The sequence below is a fragment of the Malaya genurostris genome, chromosome 2, assembly GCF_030247185.1.
Source record: "Malaya genurostris strain Urasoe2022 chromosome 2, Malgen_1.1, whole genome shotgun sequence".
NCBI lineage: Eukaryota > Metazoa > Arthropoda > Insecta > Diptera > Culicidae > Malaya > Malaya genurostris.
In genome coordinates this window covers 250,230,090-250,248,558 of record NC_080571.1, presented here as the reverse complement: position 1 = coordinate 250,248,558, position 18,469 = coordinate 250,230,090, and the positions used below count along the sequence as shown (strand labels likewise).

At 36.9% G+C, this 18,469-nt stretch overlaps 1 protein-coding gene across 6 annotated transcripts in view; it reads left to right on the top strand.

Annotated features, from left to right (window-relative positions):
* LOC131429415 (ankyrin-3-like) overlaps positions 1-17,934 on the top strand; it is a 164,665-nt gene extending 146,731 nt beyond the window's left edge. For 3 of the 6 annotated variants that reach the window (XM_058593505.1, XM_058593504.1, XM_058593503.1), the window contains 6 exons: positions 62-1,761; positions 1,825-2,061; positions 3,606-4,643; positions 10,481-10,912; positions 12,071-12,194; positions 15,759-17,934. In XM_058593505.1, the coding sequence (XP_058449488.1) occupies positions 62-1,761; positions 1,825-2,061; positions 3,606-4,643; positions 10,481-10,912; positions 12,071-12,194; positions 15,759-16,206 (3,979 nt within the window). In that variant the 3' untranslated portion in view covers positions 16,207-17,934. The remainder of the gene's footprint in view (positions 1-61; positions 1,762-1,824; positions 2,062-3,605; positions 4,644-10,480; positions 10,913-12,070; positions 12,195-15,758) is intronic. The other 3 variants (XM_058593507.1, XM_058593506.1, XM_058593508.1) reach the window with 3 other exon arrangements.
* Positions 17,935-18,469: the final 535 nt, after the last annotated feature.

The following is an 18,469-nucleotide window of genomic DNA, read 5'->3' as shown; positions in this document are numbered from 1 at the left end:
AAGTTTTCTCATTCATTTATTTTAAATCGTTTTTGTTTCAATACCAAATGTTTCATTGCAGTCCTGTTATATTGGAAGTGCCACATTTCGCTTCATTGCGCGAAAAGGAGCGTGAGATTATAATACTTCGTTCGGATAATGGCGAAACCTGGAGGGAGCATACGTTGTACGATAGCGAAGAAGCCATTCACGATGTTTTAAATGAGACATTCAAGGGAGACACCCTCAACCTCCTGGAAGATCTACACACCAACCGAATCACTCGTATTTTAACGAACGATTTTCCCCACTATTTCGCTGTCGTCTCCAGAATTCGACAGGAAGTTCATGCCATTGGGCCAGAAGGTGGAACCGTTTCCGCTACCGCAGTACCACTTGTTCAAGCCATCTTTCCGCAGAATGCTCTTACCAAAAAGATTCGAGTTGGATTACAAGCACAACCGATAGATATGAACATGACAGCGAATCTTCTTGGTCGTAGCGTGGCTGTATCACCGGTCGTCACTGTAGAACCACGACGGCGCAAATTTCACAAAGCAATCACCTTGAGTATGCCAGCACCGAAAGCCTATAACTCGGGAATGATCAATCAGTATTCGGGTAACGCCCCGACGTTACGGCTGCTATGTTCCATCACCGGCGGTCAAAATAAGGCTATTTGGGAGGACGTTACTGGTTCTACTCCATTGACTTTCGTGAATGACTGCGTTTCTTTCACCACAACGGTTTCAGCAAGATTTTGGTTGATGGACTGTCGCAATATTAATGAAGCCACCAAAATGGCTACAGAGTTATACTCGCATACGTCTCATGTACCGTTCATGGTGAAATTTGTGGTATTTGCTAAGCGAGTTGATCAGACCGAAGCCAAACTGAGCGTATTCTGCATGACTGATGACAAGGAAGACAAAACCCTAGAACATCAGGAACAGTTCACCGAGATCGCTAAATCTCGGGATGTTGAAGTATGTGAAGGTCGTGTTGTCTATTTGGAGTTTGGTGGCAACATAGTACCGATGTTAAAGAGTGGTGAACAACTCTCCACTCAGTTCAATGCATTTAAGGAAAATCGTTTAACATTCACGGTAAAAATCAAAAACAATCTTGATGATTTACTTGGCCGCATTGCTTTTATGAACGAACCAAAAGTGGCGAAAGGTGAACCCACACCTACTCCTCTGTGCACTCTGAGCTTTACTCTACCATCAGAAAAGTACGGACTTGGAGGCGATGAAATGGAAACAGCTTCAGAGTTCGATCTAAGTTCAACCGAAGTGCTGAACTACGACCAGCAATCGATCGTGAATGCAGCAAATCGTGGCAAGACACTGAACTTCACCTTCCAAAACGGAGATGCAGACAACGAAATACACAAGGCTGACATAAAAATCACCGACATTTGCAATCTATTAGGATCGGATTGGCCTCTGCTGGCAGAGGAACTGCAGATTTCGCCGACTGATGTGGATCTCATCAAGGCTGAATATCCAAATGACGAGGCCCAACAGTCGATAGTGATGCTACGGCTTTGGCTCCGTCAGGCTGGAAGGGATGCTACCGGAAATGTGTTGGAGCAGGCCCTTATCAAAATTAACCGTTCCGATATTGTCAGCAAATCTATAACAAACTTGGAATTAGTCACAGATGAACGTGAGAGAAAACTAGCAAAGCAGCAGCTTGGGTCAACTAACGGAATTGACGAAGTGGATCCAGTTAAAATCAACGGGATCGAGTGCAATAGAGTAGATGTTTCGATGGAAGGTAAACTCAGTTATTGAACCCTCAGTAGATAATCGTTGTTATGATCATGCCCTTACACGACAGATTCTACCCACGAACCAGCGCACGAAAAGCAGGAACATGAATTGGACGAAAAGACTAGTAAGGAACCGTCACAGTCCTCTTCTCCAGATAATAGTGAAGTATACCAACAAATTCGGAGGGACAGTGGTGCGGTTTTTGGGATCGCCTCAGTCAAAAAGCAAACAGAGACTCCACCCCCCAGCCCAGCCGAGTACAACACACAGAATGACCAGTTGACCAGTCCCGATCAAAATCAGGGTAAGTAGGTAGAATGTGTTCTTCTGTGTACTAGACTTTATTTCCTCCTTGATATCTCTATTCTTTTTCTCTACCTACTTCACTTTTCCATGGAGGATATTTCGTGTTTTTTTATGCCTAGTTTCTTCGTGACTCGCTGCCAAATATACGAGATAGTTTAGTTTCTCTTTCATTTGTTTTTGCTCTACATTGTTTATTTTTTATGTTCAGTTACGCAACATTCCCTCGTATGTTGTTCTCAGTTGTTTCAAATCTAAACAAAAAATGCGTGTTTGTGAACTGACTTTAAGAGTGTTTGTGTACCTAGCGGGTGGGTGTGTGACATTGTGTGCTTTCGGGATAGTACAGTTAAGTGTTTTCTGAGTTTGGTTTAGATTAGTTCTTCAATTGTTATGTTTCGCACTGTTTGGATTCTACGTCTTGTTTAGTTTTAATCATTTGATATTCTAATCAACTAAAAATAAAATGAGCGCAATGTTCTACTCGAAACAGTCTCCGATAGTTTGTTTATAGGTCTGTATAGCTGTGAATATTTGACTCAATTTGTATTGTAGTTATAGATAGTTGAATACCTCTTTCCGTGCTAGAGGATAGTGGAAAACATAAACTTTGTACAAACATACACACCAATTGAATTGCGTTACTGTTTTAGATTATTCATAATTTCCCTTGTGATTTAGATTACTAATAAAAATTCGAAAATGAGGAAGATGCAGGTTCAAATATCAGGTTTATTGTCATTCAGCTTTTTCGCTATTTGGATGAAAATAAGAGGGTCAAACTTCTTCAAAATTCAATGCACACACTGTTTTTCCTTTTCAGTTTCGTCTTGTTTCGTTTTCTTCGTTTTTCATTTCACTTCTTCTTGAATTATTTCATTATTTGGTATTTAAAAGTGATCTCTGATCATATTTGATGTTAAGTTGTTCGAGTAGTTGGTAATGTGTTTCAAGCGTAAACATGAAATTTTACGTAAACGTAGAATCTTTTCTAGAATCTATCGAATTCGCGCTAGAACACTACTGAAGAAAATAACCAGAGAGATAGTTAATGATTCGTTTTAGTAAAAACGATTTTACTATCGCTAAACAATGTACTTTCATTCACATAGTAAACAAATGCACAATTTTAAAAATATTACCGTATGGATGCTAGATTTTGTGAGCTATTGTAAGATTTACAGTAGTTCAGCTTCCAGATTCTCATCATTGAGCTCTAATTTCATAAATACAGACATTCGAGTTCGTTTGAAACACACTGTCATCTACCCTAATCATCCTTTCAATACATCGTTTTTACTAATCAATCAAACCTTCCGAAAATAAATCAACCAATCAATCTACCAACTATGCAACCGACAACTCAAATCACCGTTCATCAACCGCTCGCACCACACGAATGCGTTTCCGTGCACGTCAACAAATGCCACACCACAATAATTGTTCGAAATCGGTGAATTGACGTCCACGCCTCCTCACGCACGCAAACTATTTGATTGGCTTTCATTTATTTGTGCAATGAATCCCTTTGTAATGTCCTGGTAGAAGTTGCAGCAACTGTCGAGGATGTGCAGGAAATCATTCAGGCGGCAATCGCTGAACATGACACCACCGGGGATGATGATGATGATGAATTTGAAGAGATTCACGAACCTATGGTTATCACTCACAAAATAACAGTACAAAAACCATCGTTCGATGCCAGTAACGACGAAGATGATGATGATTCGGAAGATTTCGAGCAGCTAGATCTGGAAACAGACAAGAGCGGGAAGGTCAGAACCATCAAGAAACATTCGAAGGTGAATATTAAAATTAACAAACAACTCGCACAGCGACCAACCGTGGAAGACATCGAATGGGAGGTGACACCGGCTACGCCTGCAGCCGGGTATGATGACGATAAAACTGAGACAGAAATTGTAACAAAAGAGATTTCATCAGTGAACTTGGAGGACGTTTCGAATGATCGAAGGTACAGTTTAGATAACATAGACCCTCTACCAGGATCACTTAGAGTAGATTCTGGGCGTACGTTCGAAAAATCGTTCTCTACCCCCGGTGATAATCAACAGAAAGGTGAACAAATCATAATGATTTCATCCGATAATAATATCTCGGAGATAGCCGCCGACTATTCCGGTGATATTGATGAGTTTATTTTTGTGCAAACATCACCGGAAAACTTTGCAAAGCTTGAGAATGAGCAAAATGTCACCGACGAAGATGATAACAGCAACCTGGTGATCATCACCGAAGAACATTATGATTACGAGATGGACGGTGATCGACAGTCGAGTGTGATTGATCAGTCACCGCAGGAAGAGGAGACCTTGCCTCAGAAATTTACTGTCGGTGGCAGCAGTTCCGAAAGCGATGAGGATCGCCTTGGTGATATTCGAAGAGGTTCGACGTTGAACAGAGTAGATGGAACCGAATATCCTACACCTTCCATTACGGTTACGCAACCAGAGGCCACAACTTGCACAACTAGTTTCTCCACACGAACGGGTGGTTCTTCCAGCGGATCCGATGTAGCACTGCACGAAACGGGCGGCGAGCTAAGCGATGACGACGTAACAGGTAATTTCATCCCAGTATCTTTCACTTATTTCGTTTAACCATCCACAATCAAACTACATGGTGTTAGGCTTTGAATAGGAGATCGTCTTGTATTCGATTGCGTATTTTCGTGTCGTCTAAAATATTGCATTTGAATTAGGACGAGGTAGGAGAGAACCGTCAAATGAAATGCCTTAAACTATTTTTTTTTGTTTTTATTGTTTCGGTACAAATGCTTATTATGCCTTTCATTTCGACTATCTCTTACGTTTTTTACGGTTTTATTTTACATATCCTTTTTTTTGGTTTTCGTTGAGGTTTTGTCGTTACATTGTACTAACATTTAATTTTTTATGGGACTGGGTATTTAGCAGATTGGTCGAACTTGGTACACGCACTCCTAACATAATGCACAACGATCTAGATTTCCATAACTAATTTACAGTTAAGTCTTGAAAAACGGTTTATCTTGTATCTCAATGGCCCGGGGAACATCTATTTTAAGGCTTTGTATAATGGTTGGAAGCAATAATTAAAAAAAAACTTTTTCAGTTGCACTCAGAATTGGATTGTAGAAAATTGTATCAATGTAGTACCTTACAGACAATGTTTTTCAAATACTGAATTCCTGCTGAATATGTCTTGGAGATCTGTGGTGGTACAATGGTTTTCTTGAACGGTGTAAAACTACAAGAGAGATCTGCGTTCCTAAACAATAATACGGGGTTGCGCAAAGGAATCTGACCTGACACATTTTGTTCTCGGGACACATTTGACCCAAACAAGGGCGGGAGAAACCAATGTTTATTATCGTCTAGTAGTTCTCCACCATTGAGCAGTGGAGTGCCACTCATCGCGTTTTTATTTATTACTCGTTTTTGAAGAATCAGTCGTACGTTACAACTAATCGTGAGGATAAAAAACATAAATTAAAGCCGAAAAGGTCGGTGCCTTCGCGTAATACGGTGAAACTGTGGGTGAAATTTGTTTTGTAAAAACAGGTTCTGTGACCCACATAAAACCTCCGGGTCACGTCCGGACTGTCCGGACACCAGAGAATGTTGAACGAGTTCGATCCGCTCTTGTGACGAATCCCGCGCGTTCGGGTGAGAAAAATTCGGTTGCTCTTCAAATTTCTCGTCGTTCTTTTCATCGAATAGTCAAGGAAGATTTGTCGTCGTTTCATCTATATAAGATCGTCATCACCCAGCAGTTGAAACCGGCAGATTATGGAGCTGTACGGCGCGGTAAACAAGCAAAATTGTCGTTGCTATGCCGACACAAATCCGTTACAGACTGTGGAGAAGTCCCTCCATTAATTAATGTCGTTGCTTGATGCGAAACCTAACCCAGTTTCCACCCTAACTGCTGTCAAACCGTTTGTTTGATTCTTCCAAAACGATGGAAAACTACTAGACGAAAATAAACCTTCAATCTTCTACTTTTCGACGCCGTGTTCGATCTATCCCTTCCTTGTTGGGTACCAGTGCCAACGGAGAACAAAATGTGTCAGGTTCCTTTGCGTAACCCTGTACTGTCATGAAAATTTCCTTATCTTCTAAATCAGTTCACTTATGTCGTTTTCGCTTGATGCCAAACCTAACCCAGTTTCCACTCTAACTGCTGTCAAACCGTTTGTTTGAAACCAGTTTTGTACCTAGCTTCAACGTTGTTGAACTGAAAATCGAGTCAGTTTCGAACCTGGTTTTTATATCAGGTTTGCAAAATCAACACAGTTTCATGAAAAGTGTTTGTGTGATGAAATTACCCTGGGTAAGTTTCAGTTTTCTCAAGCGAAAACGACATTATTTTATTGTTGTCCAAACTTATCAGGTTGTCTGCTTACTCTAAGTTTAGTAGCTGTGATATCCGCTAAATATAATGTACTTATAAAATCAATACTTCAGTAGCACTCAGAATAGTTATATTGAATCAATCAACATGTTACTTTAAAAGTTCCTTAAAATAGCAATGAGTTTTATTTTCACCGTTCTGTACTACTCAAAACTGCCTAGAAACTACCTCCCTAAATTATCTAGACACTAGTTCGTGCCCTTTATTCATATAATGTGTACAATTTATTAAAAGTCCATGTTGAAGTGCTAAGATTCAGAATTAAGGCATTATAATGAAGTTGTTTACTACTCCATTAAGGATAATTGGAACGTACAATATGGTAATGAGTGTTAAATTTTGGCCTACGACATCTTAGAGCTTAAGCAGTGTGCTTTTAAACTTATGTAATTGAATAAAAAAAGTGGTAAATTTTCACAAATTGTGCTATATGTAAAAAAAGTTACATACTTTCTAAGCACGACGAGTTTTTATTTTTAGGTGCAATATGCCATGGAGACAATAACCACCCGAACAAGTTTAAGAAGTAACTTTATCCCCTCACCGGTGTGAAACTGTCACGCGAATAGCTCACTCGACCAATCGGGCCCAGCCCTGGGGTTGGTTGGCCGATTTTTTTCTCCGTATTCAATTGTTAATAACTTCTTCAAGCATGGAAAAAATTACATATGATCTCAAATGTTTGATGTTAATGACAGTGTGAACCGTGTGTCAGAATGTCTAACCAGAATGATGTTTAGCAAAACCAGCCCTGGTCTCTCTTACTCTTTCACGGAAGGAAAATTTCACGGAAGAAGTTAATCAAACTAATGTTTTTGCGAAACCAACTCCAGTCCTCAAAGTAGAAGAATCGTCGAAAAAGCTCAAAAACTAGCTCAGCAGTATGGGATTGGCCATAGTTTGAATTTAAGGGCTGTGAGTCTCATTGAAAAGTCGATGTCTTACGGAAATACTGAACAATATATTTACCGTCTGGAAATTATAGAAATTCGAAAGACTTACACCGTTCACGTACAGTTTCCTCGCTGGAAGACAAAATTACAACTTTTCACTTCTGAAAAATAAGCAAATTAGACAGATATGACTCTTAATGAAGTAGTCAGTAGTGTTTACTGAAATACTTCATTATTATCAATCGATTTTTAAGAAAATTGGACTTTATTTTTACTCAATTGGGAAATTACAATTCAAAATTTACCGACCATTGCAGTAAAAAGAAAGCAAATGTTCGGTAATATTTTTTAGAATTTACCGAAATCCGGCAACAACAATTTGCCGAGTCATCAGTAATCGAGCATAGAAAAAATGTTGCTTTATTATTATAAGAAATTATTCTCATAAAAGCAAAAGTTAAGGGAAATTGAGGGTGTTTTGTTATTGCAAACATTAATTTAAAAAAAACCGAAAAAATACCATGGATGAAAATATTTGTTTCTAGTGCTTCTTTCTGGAAATAAACAAATATTCAAATGTATATACGAAAAGTAATATACATTTTCCAACTCCACGACAAATGACGACGTGGTGCTGTACAATATCGATAGGTGACATTAGATGACAAGTGTCTTGTCGAATTTCATACTAACTAACTAACATACTCTTCAAATTCTCGACAAACGTATTTGCTGTTTACGGTATATTTGATGTTTACCGACAATTTTAGAAAAATATTATGCAAAACTTTGGCAACAGAATGCGCATTACCGAGAGATTAGAATTTTACTTCAACTAATTGCGGAACAGAGCATGTGGATTACTGAACAATTAGTAAAATTTTGTGTCGCCGATCCAGCAAATCTCAAACAAAAATATCATGACTAAAAATATTTGGTTCTACACGCATCTACCTGGAAATTTACAGATATTTATAAGTATTTATGACAAGTAGATGGCTATTGATTTCACTTATCTTTTCAAGAAAAATGTAGACATGTTTTTTCTTCGTCCAATTTATGTATTTTCCAGCTTCCCGAGATGCTTTGCAAAATCGACAGGAGACAATAGATGACAAGTGTCACGCCGAATTTCAGTGAATGCTAATACTCTGTTTGAAACCTCGGCAAACGGATCTGTTGATTTCGGTAGTTCAGTAATACATTATGCCAAACTTCGACAAAAAACGCTCTACGCTTTACCGCGATATCAGAATATCACTTTTTCGAATCTCGGAAAAAAGAATGACTTGTATCGCAATTATTAATTTACAAAAACAATTTTTCATACCAGCCATTTTTTATGCAGTACCAATTTGGTCAAGTTGTTGTTTCACCAGAAAATGCTCAAAACGATTCAGAATACAATTCTGGAAATGATTTTGAAGCGTCCTCCCGTCTTTAGTTTAAATGTATTTTACAGTCTGAAAAATATAGAACCATTAGATGTAATATATTAAAATATTAAGCGAATTCTGACGAAAATCGATGAAATTTTCAATTGAATTGATTCGATGATTGTATTAGTCAGGAAGGTAGTTTGTAAGTTCTCCTCTTCCCGGTCACATGACATGGTTTACAATTTTTCCAAAGACAAAAATCACAGAGCTGCGGGAGCAAATAATATTTTAAATGGTAATCACCAAATCATTTGGACAATAGGCTTGAAAAGTTACCACTTGTGACTGAACACCCCACCTAACTAACCTCATCGCAATGCCAAACTAAATCATAGTCCAACTAATAATACAGGGTGTGCCAGCTGAATGTATACTATTTCAACATTGAACAACTCTGCTATTTTTCAACTTTTTTTTTTTAAATATACTATGTCAATTATTTCAAACCAGATTTAAAAATACAATGTCGATTAAGTGACTACCACTTTTCGATACACATAAAGCAGCTCTTTTGCGAGCACTTTGCATAATATTAGTCAACTTTTCGGGCTTTATCGCAAGTGTTTCAGCTCACACATTAGCTTTGAGTTTAGCAATGCTCTTCGGCTTACTGGAATAAACTTTACTTTTTAAGAAACCCCACGAAAAAAAGTCTAGTTTGTACGCGCCGAATACCTGCATAATATTTTACGATTGACACGCACAGTTTTTACAATTGAACGATCGTTTTCCATGTAAGGTGTGTATCGACTCATAGCTGAAATGGTACTGAATGAGGTTTCAGTATTGTGTTGACAGTCGGTAAAAACTTTGAATGCATAAAACCGGATAAATACATTTGTTTTGGAAGAACCGGTTAAGTTTTTGTCCGGTTTTTGCGTCCAAAGTTTTCCTGTCCGTTTCTTGCAAAAAAAGATGTCTTCAAACGATTCTTGCATTGCAAAGTCCATGTCCGGTTTTTGCTCTCAATGTTTTTATCCGGGTGTTGCATTCAAAAATACTTAAACGGGTTTTCCAAACCCAGTTACCGACTTTTGCATTTAGTCGTTTATATGATTGTCCACTGTTTTTCTATACTAGCTTATCAGTCCCATATCCTAAATTGGTGTGCTAATAAAAAAGATTTTAATAAATAAAGGTTCGATCCACATTTTCTCAATAAACCAACAATTACTATTGCATTTTATTAAAGTATAGTGCGAGTATATGGAGTATGCACTTCATTATTCTACGGTACTTGTGCTCTCTGACTCTGTATATTGAAAATTAGGCGAACCGTTAAGTTAACAACACTGTACGAAAGAGAAAACTATATTTTAATTGCTTTATTGAACTGCTTGGAATATTTTTCGTATACGAGAAGTTTAACAGTTAGCTTTTAAGCCTGAATCTCAAACTCCACGATATTTGTTATCGAGTACTATACAAATGAAGCTTGAAAAAATTGATTCTTGGTACTAGAAAAATCTGATGATATGCGTCCTTTTTTGTATTTTGACATAATCAAACATCAGAACAGCTAAGGATCTGCTGCACTATATTACAAAGCCTTATATTAAACTTAAACATTTACTCTTCGTGACCTTTTATCTTTACTTCCAACTGTATTTATACGATTATACCAATCGAAATAGTTTAATCCACACTATTGGCAATTACTATTCACATTAAGGTAAAGTCATCCTCACGCAACAAACATGCGATCAATCTGCACCAGAATGCACAGCTTCGTCAGCAGTAATTGACATCACGCTAGGTCACCCTGTAGACCCGCAGGAAACGGAAACTGGTGTTGAGCAGCTCGCCTCGGAGCAAAATTTTATTGAGTTCGATAGTAACGAAGTTGCAGCTGGAAATCAGCAGAACTCGTCAAGTGTTGATGTAGCGAAATCTCAATTTGAAGAAGATGATAACACTATTCAGGGTGGTGAAACTCAGCATAGTTTCGACGATGTGCTCATACCAATCATGAGCTCGGAGGACACCATTCTGGTTCCTATTACAGCACAAAAGCACGTTTCTTCGGTTGATGATGGCAGCACAGCGAATCACGCGGTGATGGTCATTCCTAACACCTCATCAACTGCAGTCTCCAATGATGGTAGTACGTAGAATTAAACTTTGATGCTTCAATTTATTTTTTTCTTGACTGTCTTTCGCTGTTCTCTACCGGAAGTATTTGAGTTGAAGGAGACTAACGATGAAAGCATTCCCGGCTAATGTGATTCCGTGTCAAAAGCACTCTACACTAATATTTCATCAGCATTCTGCAATATGTGTATGCCACCTTTCTCCTTGTAAAACAACAATGTGTAGTTTCTGATATTCTTGAAAAGATCCTCTTCTACTTCCAGCCAGTTGTCTTGTTTTATCTAAAAAAAGTTACTTTTTTTGCTTGTGTTTAATCTAATTTCTGTACCATTTTGTTTGCTGCGTAAAAACTGCAATCTCCTGTGATAGCTTGCTTGATTTCGTTTGTATTATATTATATCGGTTTGCCTAGTGGTACCAGGATGTTGGGCTAGTAGTGCACTTGATCTATTGCATGGTATGTAGTTAGATGGAACTCTAATTTGACAGTATATGATTATACTAACATTTAACGTAGATTAAAGAGCGACTACACCAGCGCTCAGTTTTCGAATCTGTCATGGGAATGCGACAGTATAGACAGTATCTGGTGTAGCAGCTCTCATAGACAATATTTCTACTACAATTAATCGAATTTCGAAATCGAAACTACGCATGGGACTTAATAGACATTCAATCATATTACGAGTTCCCGTTTCTATACTTCTCATATTGTATTCCGATCCTGTGTTTTGAATCAATAAAACAAGGAATGAATAAGATAGTCAGGCAAAAGTACAAAATGTGTTCGTTTTTAGCTTATATTAACCGGTGAATAAACAGAAACGAGGATTCGTTGAAGCATTTAGGATTGCATCGAAAATAAAACACAGTAACAACATTAACAAGGGCGTGTCGATTTATTGGAATTGTTTGCCTGATACAGTTTATGCGTCCTTATATTCCTAAGTCCATACGCCCTCACAGTTGGTTTTGATCAGATTTCTAGCGTCGTTCTTTGATTACCATATATTCGTATATATTGCTTTAATATTTACTACATAGAATTAAACTTCTTCCAATCCCAAACAAATATGTAACCAGTATTTTCAATTGCCATCGATGGTCTTAGCAAACTAACGGAAAATCTGATCATGGAGAAAGCTAATCGGTTTATTGATAATCGTTTCAGAAAACTATTTAGTTCAAAACAACGATCAAGCAATGGCAGTGGAACCTAGCGAGCCACCCACAATCACCGAAGATGGGATATGCCGGACTGAAACCAACACGATCGTGAATGAAACAGATGATGGGTAAGTATTTAAGTACAATGTTACAAATTTTCTATCGCATACTTGAAGCACGGTTTCAAAATTCATGGACATTGCCGTTGTTTTTCGAGAAAAAAATATATTAAAAAAGTCTACAGCTCAGATTGCACAGTGGTCCGAAACGGGAAATTAGCGTGACAAAAATATTTTCACTATTAAATATTAGTTTTTTGTAGTTGGTGTCTTCACAAAAGTTAGTTGTAATCAAATGGCGCTCCTTTTGATGAAAAATGTTACTAGGGTGGTCCTCATTTAGATTAATATCTAAAATCTAACTTCCTTAATTGAACTCAAAAATGATTTTGTTGTACAATAAAGTTGTAGGAAATTTTATTTTGAGCGACTTTGCTCAAGAAAGCACCTCTCTATCTTTTCATTTGATCGAGTTACATCAATTTACCCAAACAAAAGTAGGGTGGCTCCTGAAAATTGACTGGTGAAACCGGTTTCAGGTTCATTGGGTTCAAATTCACAAGACTCGAAATCTATTTTTTTACGTAAATACATCTTACTTTAGTATTATGCGCCTTTTCGAAATTCGTTTTGTGTAAGATAAGCTAGAACTTGAGCATGAATATTCCATGCTGTAATGATGGTAACATCAAATGTTTTTTGACTATATCTGCCACAATTGACCTTGAAAACAGAATAAATTTGAAAACAGAATAGATTTAATAGTTTTTAGATTTAGATTCCGCACGGTAATTGCTATCCAACAAGCCATAGAGTTAAGCGACTTATTCCAGTAGTAGGAATTTTACGCGCTTGCTGATCATGCGATGTTTCGGAGCAAATTGACACACGATTTTCAACACTGTTTTATGCAATTGTTTCTTAGCATTTAAAAGACTTAGACGCATCACCTTTTTTCATGACGTTTCGTTTTTAGCACGGTTCGTTTTTGGCAACATAATCGATCGAACATGGGATATGCGTTAGAAAGATGGCAGTATTTTCAAATTCAAAACAATTTCATATTTATATTGAATTATACTGCTTGCAGGAATAATTGCTGGAAGAACACAACTTCTTACATTCTTATACCATTCGAAGATGTTTGTGAATTTGTGTGTGAAAAATAATTTCCTCGGGGATGGCTAAAACTGATTTCTGCCTAATTTTTCGGAGATGGCTAAAACTGATTTCTACTAACTTAGACTTATATGAACAGTCAATTATGCGTAGAACGGCAGCATGCTCCCATATAAGGTTTCTGAATATCATTTGGATCCGACTTCTGGTTCCGGAACTATAGGATGATATATGTAATGAAATTAAAATAATGCTGAACTGATTGTCCCATGAAAACTGCTTGTGTTTAATCAGATTCGACTTCCGGTTTATGAGATACAGAGTGATTAGTGTAAAAATTTATCGGGTTCCCAAATTTTGATCGTCGATGACCAAATAAACTTATGTCAATTTTACCGATATTCGGTTTTCGATAGCGGAAGGTACCCAAAAATTTTATTTGAAACTACGATTTTTCTACAATTTTTCTAAGATGGCTACACTGATTTTCAAAATTTTCGAATCTAATGAAATGGTTTACAATCCATTGGGCGAATTTAACTTACTTCGAATACACCGATTTCCGAAAAGTATCGGGAATAGAGGAGCCAAGAGATGACCAAAACGAGTTTAATCAACAATAATTCAATTTAAAATTGAATTATGGTCTCATACAAAATTGGTTAAGTTAATCCGACTCCGACTTCTAATTTTGGGATAATAGAGTGATGAGTTTTTAAAATTCAAACCGTCATAGAAGAAGACGATTCCAAAAAATTCTCAAAGTTGGGCTCAAAACTATTTCAATTTATTCGCCATACTAATTCATGGACATACGAACTTTTTTTGGCTATGCTGGTCTATGAATACCGTTTCTGGAAGTACCATAAATAATGACAAAAACTTTAAAGATGAACTCACTTCTACATCTCATGGAATGCTTAATCGATTGTCGCACATTTAGATTAAAAGGATCTTCAATTAGTCTTGCAGTTCCAAAATTACAAGGTAATGAGTGATTGAAATTTCAAACTGTCGTTTAAAACGAAGGTCATTAAAATAATTTCATGAAAATTAAAAACATCAAAGAATATTCACGTAAAAAACATATGCAAATTGATAAAAAAAATTATATCTTCTCACTTCTAGGTGGATTAAGCACGTTTTTTAATCAATCATCATGTGTTTCTGCATGTATATTCTTCGGTGTTTTTAGTTTTCATGACCATCGTTTTAAATGATAGTTTGAAACTCACAGTCACTCATTTCATAGCTGCAAGTCGGATCGAAAAGAGAAATTGAATGAAGTCAAAATTATTCCTAAATCTAAACATGTGACAATCGATTGAACATTCCATGAGATGTCAAAGTGGTTATTATTTACGGTACTTCAAGAACAGGGATTTTCGTTTATAAAATTCGTGTTAGCCTTCTTTGAGAAATCATAGTTCGTTCCAAAAAAAATTTGGGTGTCTTCCGGGATCGAAAACCGAATACCGGTAAAACTGAAATAAGTTTATTTGGTCATCGACTATCAAAATCTACAAACCCGATAAATTCGATTAATTTACGTAAATTGACATTTTGTCACTAATCACTTTGTATCATCTCCTGAACCAGAAGTCGGATATGAATAAAAAACCAAGAAGTTTTTATGGGATCTTAAGACCTTTATAATCTTAGATGGAGGAAATCGGTTCAGCCATCTGAGAGTAAAATGAGTTACTTTATTTGAATTCTTTACATACATCGTCCTGTAGGTCCGTTGTGAAATTAAGGAATCTTATATGGAAACATAGGACATTTCATATGAATCTAACTTTCAATAGCGTTCAAGTCTACGAGGAGACCTTTCGTTGGCGACTAGTTTAGCAAAATCAGTCCAGTCGTCTCTGAGATCTGGACCTCTTTGTTAACAATACAGATACATACACACACATTCACTCGCGGAATTTGCTCAGTTCGTCGAGATGAACCGATTACTATATGAGATTCGGTATTCCGGGTCTTGGATTTTTTTCTAAAGTTTAAGTGAAACTTGCGAGTCGGTCTAATTTAGAACATGAACTGCTTACAAGCGATCCAATCTCCAAAGGATCATTATATCAATCCCAACGAATTAGTTCGGGGGTATTCAAAGAAAATCAACCAGAATACAAGGCCAGTTACGATGTTATTCGGATATGTGTATTGCTCATCTTCAGTCCAGGTTTGAGAATATTTTTCTGATTCGAGAGACAAAATACCGCAAGGTTAAAAAATCTGTAATAGATAACACAAAAAATGAAAAAGTACTCGGAATATTTTATGTGATAATTCATAAAACAACGCTAATTTACATCTATAAACAGTTTGTCTAACTTCGTCGGAGCATTCTGATCTCGCCTTCCTTATGACTTTGCAATCATTTCAGGGAACTAAAACTTATTATCTTTTAAGTAGATCCGTGTACTTTCTGCAGTGTTACTCATGAATGAGAGCGCTCAAACAAGATTCAGCCAACTCTTTCTCATTACCTATTGGTTCCATTTCCAGATCACTGCGTACTACCGTGATTACAACGACCACTACCATCAACGCCACTACCGAGCAGATACCGGAAGAACTCCAGCAGCAATTGCTCGAGCAGATGAAACAGGCGGCGGCGGCAGCCGGATTGAACGAAAGCGATGCGGTAGTTACGACCGTAACAACGACCGATGAGGAGGAAGCACAGCCCAACTCACCAAGCAATGCCAAAACTACCACTACGACCACAACAAATACCATCACACTGACCTCAACCGATGGTGATTTCCCCGAGGATGAACTGTTGCAAAAGATAACCACAACCACACAGCTATTGCAGCAGTCCGGTAAACCGGAGTTGGTCAAGGAAACACGAACCGTCACCGTGACGGAGGTGGTCGACGGAAAGCATGACGCTAAACCGTCTATCAACACAATCGTTGACGAATTCATGAACGAGGAGAGAAAAAACTAACCTTCTAGTTGTGGCAGCTTTCGAAGTAAATGTTTAGGCACAACAAAACGTTAATTAATATTCAGCTTAAGTCAGAAATGTAGAGCTGTTCTGTTTGATGTGGCCAAAATTGTGGATCAAGAACAAAATTTAAATGATATTGCTACATTATAGGCTTATGTAGTGCGTAAAATTAGAACTTTGTTTTATCTATTTGATTAGATTTTTTTCAAAAGTTTCCAAATTTTATTGTATTCATCGTGTTTAAAACCAGTAAGTTTGTCCTTCACATCCCGATAGGTGTACTATAATGCAGCTTGCAAAAATAAGTGAATTGCGTTTAAAAAGTATTTTATTGTCTGATTGATTTTGGCAGTGCCTCAATTTAATGAGTACTAACGGATAGGTAGTACGATTGAAGTAAGCAAACACGCGTCGAACTTCATTCGTTGCAAACGCGTGGAGTTGTAAAAATGTTTACAGTAAAGATCGAGGATAGCAGATTATTTATTTTTCTAACATTTATCGATGTCGTCCGTGTTTAGAACTCAACGATCATGGAACAACAATAATTCATTCTATATTTTGATAGAATTTAAAATGAAACATAACTACCAGGAGGTACATTTTTAGTTGTATTTATAAAATAAAATGAGCGAGAAAACCTTTTTATTTATCTAACGCAAAATTACAAAAACCCTGTCAGTTGACTAAGTACAGTTGGGTGCTGATGAAGAAAACGATAAATCGTGATAGATGGCAACTAGGTTCATATTTATCTGCTATACACAAAATCAATTGTAACAAATATTACAACTAAATACAAAGCATGTATCTGATGTAAGGAACAAATTATATCAACAAACAGCTTCTTCTGGATAATGTAGTTTTTAGTAACTTCTTCTCATTCTCGATTGCCTAACAAACAAAAAAGAGACGCATAATATTGTAGATGTCACTACTATAAAAACAGTATTTTAAGGAGTGTTTTGCTTTTGTTTTTAATGTTATTCTACCAGTTTTAATTCTGTGTGACTATTTATTGACTTTCGAATGAAACAACCTAGAATGGAAGTTTTATTTTATCCATTATTGTTTGTCATCATTTTTGTTGAAATGAGTATTGAATTCTACGTATTTTTGTTTTCTCAACATAACTTCACACAATCAATCGCCCGTCCTATCAGTTATTACACAAATTTTTCGTAGGTTCTTTCGGTCCAGCCCGAACACTATCGTACGAAAAATGAGAGATTACGGTTCCCTCCCTTTCGAGAAAGCTATAACAATACACAAGCTTGCTACGTTTATATTTATTACTCTTGTTAAAATATAAGGAAGAATTATATAAATCATTGAGATAAAACAAATAAACAGTCGTATATTTTCGAAAAACAAACTAAGACAGTCAAAAATTAGCTTGTTTCTATTGATTGCTAGAGAGAAACAGTTCATGGATTGTGACTACTAAAAAAATGTTATTTACAGATTGTCGGAAGCATACAGATATTAACACAGATATGAAAATAAACTATTCTAAGTGGAAGTTAAAAGAGTATCTCACAGCTTGGCAATCTATGGAAGGTGAGCTGAAAAACGCATTCACTACAATACAAACATCATTCGATCGGACGCTGAACATTAGTAATTATTGCATTACACAATATTAAAACTACCAGACAAATATGTGAATCATATATAAGGCGATCAAGTGAATCAGAAAAAAAAATAAATTCATCTAAATGAAAATTGTCGTTGTTACTATGAATTGAAATTCCCAGCAAACGGATGTACGGATAAAATATTACCGAAATATACACTCATACAAAGTTGTAACAGCTTTTGATCTCACTGAGCTCAAACTTACTTTTACAATATAATAAACTAGTACCATAATTTCTGCACATTACAACATTACCTTTACAATCTATCAACTCAATTTTTAATCTTGAGCTTCATTTGCATTCCGTCATGGTAAGAGCACTAAGAACTTCTAGATCACTGCCAACATTGTTCAGGTCTCGTGGGCATAAAGAACAACCGCCGACAGGTGCGGCAACTATGGGGGAAAGATACTTTTTGTCTCTCCAAAAATTTTATTTGAGGGCTAAAAAAATTCTCTGTTGATATCACTATTGGCGGTCGGTAGTGAGTCCAAGTACGCGAACTCTTCAATCACCTCGATATCGTCACCGTATACCAATCTTCGTGATGGGATGTGTAGTGTTTCTTCTTTAGAGTTTCCTCATCTCATGCCCTTACACGTGACAATATTATTGTCAAT